Here is an 8,676-nt window from a genome sequence, read left to right as displayed (position 1 = left end):
AACGACATGCAGCCTACACAGTGGACGTCGAGTGGAGCTGCAATGTGCGGATATTGGATTCTTGGAAACGCCACATCATGTAGGCTACAACCCACTTTGTTCGTCGTTTACAACTAAACATCAGTGTAAGCTGTTCAGGTGAAAAATCGAGATAATGATGCGGAGTTAGTGTGTGTGTATGTGTGTGTGAGGGGGGCGGGGGGGGGGGGGTTCTGGGAGATGGAGAGAGGCTTGTAGTTTAAAATGCGATGTGACAGCTCAGGAAAAAAAGGGGGGGGGGGGGGGGTGATAAAGGCGCTGTTATTGGATCAATCTGGCCCTGAATGCCCCTGTAAAACACTTACTACACACACACACACAGACACACACACACAGAATGCAAACGCGCGCACGCGCACAAGTGAGAAGAGACGAAAGCGTGGAGAAGGGAAAGACTCATTGCTTCCTAAAGTTAGACGAAAACGTGTTTTCTCATGATAAATATACGTAAATGTCGGTTGTATTTCCTGAGAATTTAATGGAGTCGGCCTATCAATCACGTGGCTATTTGCACGCGCCGGCTTAGCGTCGTCCTCATTGTTTTGACAGGGCTGAATTAAAGGACCGCGCCAGGTGTAATTAGCGATCGATCCACGAAAGTAAAAAAAAAAAAAAAAACGCTCTCTCTCTCTCTCTCTCTCTTTTCCGCGTGCTCTGCCTTCCTTTACACCATTAACCGCGTCTCTGACGTCACAGGGCGATTAACGTTTCTTATTGGTCCCGCGAGCAGATGGAGGAGTCCTAATGAGCTGGCTCGCGGAGAGAAAGAGCAGGGTTGACATCTCGGTCGGACCGTAAACGTGAAACAGGCTGTAGCCTACCTCGTATAGCCCGGTCCTCCGCCGCTCCTCTACAGACCGCGTACCGTGGCCGCGGGAGACGGGTCCGTGCAGCCTGGGTTCCCCCTTCTCTCCCCCGCTCCGCCTTCATCTCTCCTTCCTCCTCGCAGCAGCTTCTTCCTCCTCTCCCTGACTTTTTGTTTTTTCGACTGCATGTTCAGCCACACTGCCTCCCTCTGCATCTTCACTTCGGCCCCGCCGCAGCCCGGGCGAGCATGGACAGTCGGGTACTCGAGCATCCTCACGCCCAGTTCGCAGGCTCCTTGGGCGGGCTGGTGGGCTTCCCGTACGGGCTCAGTCCCCATCACCATCACCACCACCACCACCTCTACGAGCTCGCCAACGGACACCAGCTGCAGTCTGCGGCCGCCGCCTCCTTCTCTATAGACGGATTACTTAACGGCTCCTGCTCGGCCTCGGTGGTCAGCTCCAACTCGCTGCTGTCGCCCGACAGCCAGTTTAAACTCTCAGGTAGGCCTGGTTCTTTTTGTCTCACGTCTCATTGAAGAGAGCTGTGTGGAAACAAAGCAACGTAGACCTTGTAGGAAGTGCAATGAATCCAAGTGACATGTTTTATGGCCAAATAAGAGGATAATGGACTTTTAGGCTAAATTAAACATGTTTTAGTCCGCAGGGGCAGATTTTCTACTAGAAAGTTAGTCTGCAGAGAAAACCATGCTGCTTAAAAGTTCTGGAGCTTGGTCAATTTAAAAAATAAATGAAAAAAGTTCATGTTTAGGCTAATTTTGAATAAGTTCTCGATACAAATGGCAATAGAGGTTAAACTAAAGGCAACAATTTCTAATTAAACTCGATGGTATTGATATTGACTGCGGATTCCTGAGTGTTACATGGTAAAAACTGGAATTTTGCAATTATTGGGAATAGTTTTAAATCTCAAAAATAGCATTAAAGTGTGTTTCTTTTAGGCCCACGGTTTGTGACATGACTTATCAGAGTTCAACATTTAGAATAGGTTCGACAGCGGTCACACTGAACTTTACACTAAACTGATGCCTTACAAGCAAACCGTGCCATGACAGTCCTCTCTCTCTCCTCTCTCTCTCACTCACTCACTCACACACACACACACACACACACACACACACACACACACACACACACAAACACTCACAAACACACGCTTGTACAAACACACACACGTCGACCCCTGCAGATTCTGGGGACCCGGATAAGGACAGTCCCGGTTGTAAAAGGAGACGCACGCGGACGAATTTCACCGGGTGGCAGCTGGAGGAGCTCGAGAAGGCTTTCAACGAGAGTCACTATCCGGATGTGTTCATGCGGGAGGCGCTCGCGCTCAGGCTTGACCTCGTGGAATCCAGGGTTCAGGTAAAGACACAAAGAAATGAGTAAAATGTTCTGGGAGGCAATTATTCATTCGTTTTGTTGAGTGGAAGGAAAACAGATATAGTTTCGACTTCAGACGTTTTAATGCATTTAATTTGGATACTTCCATGTCGAAATCTACAAAAGGTTATTTAAAAAAGACGTCAGATGGCTGTTTGTTTTGTGAAGGCGTACTCCACACACAGATAGCTATTTGTCAATTATCAAAGCATCAATAAAGGCTCTCTTTTGAATTATGCATGGGGGCCACCTATTGATTTATGGGTTAATAAAAACAAGGCCATTTACTGAGCAAACCAAGGGGTGGAAATGGTAATTAGAATTCTTCCTTTACATTCAGTTATATATCAAATGATTTAGCTTAATATCTGATTAATCAGCAATTTATTCTCAATTCCACCCTTATTTGTAATCTTTATACATGCAGGTTTAGGTTGTTCAATTTAAAGTTTAAGATAATGCAATACATTAATTATATCCTTTTATTATTACTATTATCATTATTATCATTACTAATATCATTATTATCATTTCTATTATTTAAAAATACATATTTTTTGGTATTGACAAAATACACAAAATGATAGTAAAAGTATGTACAATATTTTAAGATGAGCCTATATTTACACTTTTTACACATCAATTAACAAATAATAATAGTACAAATATGATTGTTTAAATAATAATGAATATTATATTATAATAGTAATATTGTTGTGATTATTGATGCTAAAAAAGAATTATTACAATTGAACAAAATGCAAGACCTTATGATAAAATACATGTAATTATGTTAAAGATGATGCAACCATCTTTCACATTCCACCATGATATTTAATCTGATAATAATAGCTTAATAGCATCATAATAATAATGATAATAATACAAGAAAGACATACAGGTTTAACACGTAGCCTGTTATTTGCTCAGCATGTAGAAACTGTGCATCCATGTATGATATTCTATGTCATTTAACGTATATTCATGTATTTCTGAGCCACATACAATTCGCATGCACGAGCAAAAAGCGGGACGGAAGCAGAGCTCCCGGTTGCTGCATGTTGTTTTGGGGGATTTCGCTCCTAAACCTCAGATTATTGTTCCCCCAAGCTGCTTAGCGCGCCTTTATCACCAGGTTTGCGGGGGAAAGATATAACCAACATTAACAATTCATAAGAAGCGCCATTGTCGCACAGGATGTCGGTGTCCCGTCCTTATTATGCAACGTTTCGCGGATCGTTCTCCCGCATGCTAAACTCCTGGCTGTTATCAGCGCCGAACATGCGGCCCTGAGCGCGCCCAGAGGCCCGGCAGCGAGGGGGCTCTCGGGGCGGGTGGAGGCTCCGTCTCTTGGCGCGGCGCGGCGCGGTGCGGTGCGGAGGAGAGCCGGAGTGTTGAAGCCCTGTATGAGCGGAGGGCTGCGCGCGAGGGAACATACAGAGACCGATGGCTGATTTCGCTACGGTACAATTAGATGTAAATTGGCGGAGTTACCCATTACGCAGACTCACTGGTAATTAACAGCGGCACATCTGTGTGCATCTGCTGGTCCACCGCTGTGACCCAAAGTAACCCAACGCAGGCTTCTCCTCACACCTTCAAGGCTGCAGTAAACTAAGACACTGATCGGCAGGCGGCAGTGATCTCACTTGTCTCAGGGCTTTTGTGGAATTTGTTTGGATTTGTAGGCAATCTGGTTTTGTCCTTACCATCTGATAAGCGCTCTGACACTGATTTATCACCACTGCTGTGGCAGGTGTGAGGTCTGTTGTTGTCTAAACACACACACACACACACCAGAAGTGACATTTTGCTGCATTCATTTTTATTGGAGGGGGATACATTATTAAGAACAATTTAATCCAAGAAAATAACCCCAAATACACAAACATGTCCTCGTAAATGACAAATAATTTGGGATGCAGCTGGCAGAAAGTGAACATTTTGGTGTCCATACAGGAAGTGTTTATTGCAGGGATGTGTTGCATCAGATTGTGGAGGTGTTCATGTTAGTGGTATATGCATGATGTAGTTTTACAAGTCCAGCCTCAAAGAAATGAATGCGCTGTTTTATAAAGACTTGCACAGTATTGTTGGCCCACACTTGTGTTTATTGTTGATTCACTAGGATTGTTTAGTCTGTAAATCCACAGAGCCCAAAAGTTGTTTTCAATTTGCCTTTTCTTGTCCAACCAACAGTCCAAAACACAAAGATATTTAATTTACAAAAATACATGAATACAAATCCATCCAAAAACCATGAAGCAAAAACAAGCAAATGTCTGGCATTTTTAAATGACTTAAATGAATATTTGCTGATCAAAATTGTTGACAATGAATTATCTGGTATAATAATCCATTCATTTTAGCACCAATCCCAACAAAACTGCAAAACCAAATTGATATGAATATTCTGAACCAATAAATAAATGGTGTTTTGACAGATGATGACATGGAAAGAAACTACTTTCAAACTATAATCAACGCACGTGTCAATTTTCCACCTGTGTGTGTGTGTGTGTGTGTGTGTGTGTGTGTGTGTGTGTACGTGTGCACAGGTTTGGTTCCAAAACCGACGTGCGAAGTGGAGAAAGAAGGAGAACACGAAGAAAGGGCCGGGGCGGCCTGCTCACAACTCCCACCCGACCACGTGCAGCGGCGAGCCCATGGACCCCGAGGAGATCGCACGCCGGGACCAAGAGCGGGCCGAGAAGAAGAAACGGAAGCAGGAGAGGAAGCTGCTGAAGTCCCAGAACAAGCTCCTCGCGGGCGACAGCTTCCACACGCCCGGCGGCTCAGACAGCGACAGCGGGGTCTCCCAGTTCACCGACAGTGAGCAGCAGTCGTCGAGCGTCGGCAGGACTATTCACATTGAACTGCCAGCAACAAAGGGTGCAGGGGGACACCACACCGAATCCAGCTGTGACCAAACACGACACGACTTCAGCCAACTGCAAAACCAGCAAAACCAAAGAACGGCGGGAGAACCGGAGCAGGTCTCTCCATGCAGCACGCACAGCTCCAGTCCTGGAGGCCCGAGGTCCTCCGCCCTGCAGAAGCGCAACCCTTTCAGCGTGGAGAGCCTCCTCTCCGACGCCACGCCTCGACGGAAACCTCAGCTGGACTTCCCCTCGTTGCCCAGTCAGAGGACACTGGTGGGTAAAGGTCACTTCTTGCTTTACCCGATTACCCATCAGCCCTTGGGCTTTCTCGTGCCCCAAACGGCCCTGAAGGCCTCACCGTGTCAGGACAGCATTCACAGGCTCAGCCTGGGACAGAGGTGCGTGGCGAGCGAAAGCCCCGCTCCCTCCGACCTATCCGGCTTTGTCGCCAAGCCTCTGACCTCGGACCGCGTGGAGCATCACCACGATCACATTAGCAATAGGGCGGACGGAGACACAGACGTGGAGGAGTGTGGCGGCGACTGCAGCAATGGAAGACTGCCCGGTTCTCCCCCACCAAACGGGCTGAGCTCCACGCAGTCCGGCGACAGCGGCGACGAGAGGAGTTTGAAAGTTCCGACGGAAGCAGCGACAGCCGACGAGCTGTGCGCTGAAGGGACGGGTGCGAGAGAGGAGCGAGCGTCTCCGGACCCCTGCGAGTGTCTCGAGGCAAACACAGACTGTCAAGAAACACCCGGAACAGATGGAGAGGATGTCGATATGGACTAACACTTGCGAGGAGCAAACATAAACAAAGGACCAGGAACACCGCTCAGACTATTCAAACATTCCCAAAGCTCTGCTGAGACACTCGAAAAAACATATCAGGAATCAGGAGACTTTAATTCTCATCTATTTTTTAATCATAATGTGTGATAAATCCAGATGCCCCCCCCTCCTCCGCCCCAAAAAAGCTGCGGCTGTCCCTCCCATTCAGGCTTTAGGGCCTAAACACCTAGAAGCAGGTTCTTTCTCTCTGTTTTTGGTGACCAACTTGTAACAAAAAAACTCGGCCACAATAAACACCGTTACACACAACAAAGATCCTCAGATATTGTATAAACGAGAAAATGATATTTATATGTGAACATTTTGATAAATAAAGTTATTGTTTAATTGAATCACTGTCTTTCTAGGGCCCTGTTGAGGGGGGGGGGGGGGTGCTGTGTGGCAGAACCTTGGATCATGGCGGATGGAGCTTTGTCATGTTACAGCAGATAAATCCTCTTTTTTTTCTCTGTGTAGTGAGCCAGAGCTGGGCCTCAAGTCCGTCTGGCTGTTTGTATTTATTGCTTTAACAAATTTATTCATTTGAAAGGCCGAGCTGGAATGAGGTTAGTGGCCGCGGGCTATAGGACCCTGCGCCTCCTGCTGAGTTTTGATATGAAAGTAATTATTTTCCCACTGGCTGCCACGGGTCTCGAGGCAGTGTTTTTTCTTTTTTTTTCTTCCTCCTTTCAGCCCAAAGGGTTATTAGACATTACCGATTTCTAGTGATACGGAATCACATAAACTTCCTACAATAATAGAATTAGCATGAAAGGCAGGGGTGCCAAATTGAAATGGGAAAATAATAGCCGCGCCAGCTGCATCGTGTGTGTGTGTTTGTGTGCGTGTGTGCGCATAGTCTATTGAGCGCGAGGAGGAGGAGATGGCGGTAGATTCGTGGGGCGGAATTTTCATGAGCTGCCGTGGTTGTCAGACAGCCCTTGTAGTCGGCTATATTAAGATAGATGTTCGATGATATCCCTCATTGTTCTGTCGCTTATATTGATGTTGCTGCGTTATCGCCCTATTGATCATGTGTCGCACATAATAGGACAGGCGCGCGCCCGCCTGCCTGCGCCTTTTTACAAAAGCGCCGGGGCCCCCTCGTCATTTGTTCTAATAGGACTGCGAGTCCCTCGGGGGGAGACAGATAAAGATATAGGAGAGGGAAGGAGGGGTGATGTGCCAGGCTTGCATTAATAATTTTTGACCAATTGTTGGCTGAGCTAAAAAAAAAAGAAGTAAGAAAGAAAGTGAAGAATGGCTGAATTAAAAGATGTTTTGGGACAGAAGAGGAGACGGATTCTCCTTAACGTGCAGGTGTGTGTGTGTGTGTGTGTGTGTGTGCCCACGTGCGCACGCGCGCCCGTTAGGGAAAATAGTGTGTTTAGCTTATGAAGTGTAAACGCCACCAATTCCCTGGGAACTGAAATCCCAATTATTAAAACCATTAATTCTGGCGAGCCGGTGCGCGGAGGAGCCGCGTTGACAGCCCGGCTAAATATCCCTGATCCCTCCCGGTCACCTCGCCTTTATTTGCAAATAAATTGAGGGGGTTCCGAGGGACAGAGCTTTACTTTGCAGCGCCGACCTAAAATGAATTTCCGCGCCTGAGTCCCTTTAATAATATTTACATAATTTTCGCTCAGTGACTCTGCTATTTGCGCTGTAGGAAGCGGGGGGCTTATAGGAAAATAATTAGACAAGAGGACGAGGAGGGAGCGAGAGTGAAAAACAGCAGGAGGAGGATGGGTTAAGACCGGAGCTGAACACTAAATTCCCAGACAGCTAAAATCAATGAAAGTAATAACCCTATTATTTAATTCATAAGGACATTATTTCCCCACAAGGCCTCGGGAAACGTCCCCTTCGACCGAAACAATCACATTAAATCCTTCATTCCGCGTGCGCGGTGTGAAATTTCTACTTTTATTCTGTCTTTCTTTCTTTTTTTCTCCTTTTTTTTTGGAGGGAGGAAACGCTTTTATTATAATCGTTTGGCTTCAAGAGTGTGATTAATTAGAAAATATAGGTCTGATCTCCCTTCAGCAAGGCCTTTATAGTGTGTTTGTGCTGAGTGCACGTGTGGAGACACAACGAGCCCATAAAGTGCACCTTTGTTGTAGATTATAGGCCCTTTTTTCAAAATAAATGAACTGAAAAATAGGGTTATGATTTTACTTTGGACATGGGCCTCCATATCATCAGAGGCAACATACAGCCCATCTAAGTATCTCACTACATCTGCTGTATGTTCATTTGGACCTGTGGCTTTAATTAAAGGCCTCACAATCAGGGACGTGCAATAAATCTGGAGGCGAAATGCCTTTTAGAAGTAGAACTCGAACAGATTATGGTGCAAATCCGCTGTAGAAACAGCTTTGGTTTAGCGCGTTGGATGCTCTTGTCATGTAAAGGAAAAACATGTCTGCATGTAACAAGACACATTCTTACTTTTTCTGTCCATTTTGGGAAGAAAAGGCCTGTGTGTCCGACCAGAAACATGATCAATCAGACTATAACTTCTATCCACCTATCTATCTGCTATGGCATCTATGGGGGGGGGGGAGAGAGAGAGAGAGAGAGAGAGAGAGAGACAGACAGAGATACAGACAGAGAGAGAAAGACATGGGAGAGAGAGTGACAGAGAGAGAAAGACAGACACAGAGAGAGAGTGAGAGAGAGAGAGAGATTTCGATGGCACGAGCACAAACGAC

At 46.1% G+C, this 8,676-nt stretch overlaps 1 protein-coding gene across 1 annotated transcript; it reads left to right on the top strand.

The window, feature by feature from the left end:
- Positions 1-993: 993 nt before the first annotated feature.
- Positions 994-6,021, top strand: LOC142950151 (homeobox protein unc-4 homolog). The gene is made up of 3 exons (XM_076092054.1): positions 994-1,349; positions 2,056-2,231; positions 4,808-6,021. Exons 1-3 carry the CDS (start codon positions 1,094-1,096, stop codon positions 5,918-5,920), a joined length of 1,545 nt encoding a protein of 514 aa, XP_075948169.1. The 5' UTR covers positions 994-1,093; the 3' UTR covers positions 5,921-6,021.
- The last annotated feature ends 2,655 nt before the right edge of the window (positions 6,022-8,676 follow it).

The sequence above is a fragment of the Anarhichas minor genome, unplaced genomic scaffold (genome assembly GCF_050575085.1).
Source record: "Anarhichas minor isolate MPS153535 unplaced genomic scaffold, ASM5057508v1 ptg000014l, whole genome shotgun sequence".
Taxonomy (NCBI): Eukaryota; Metazoa; Chordata; class Actinopteri; order Perciformes; family Anarhichadidae; genus Anarhichas; species Anarhichas minor.
The sequence above is the reverse complement of the archived record's forward strand: the minus strand, read 5'-3'. Positions and strand labels throughout refer to the sequence as shown.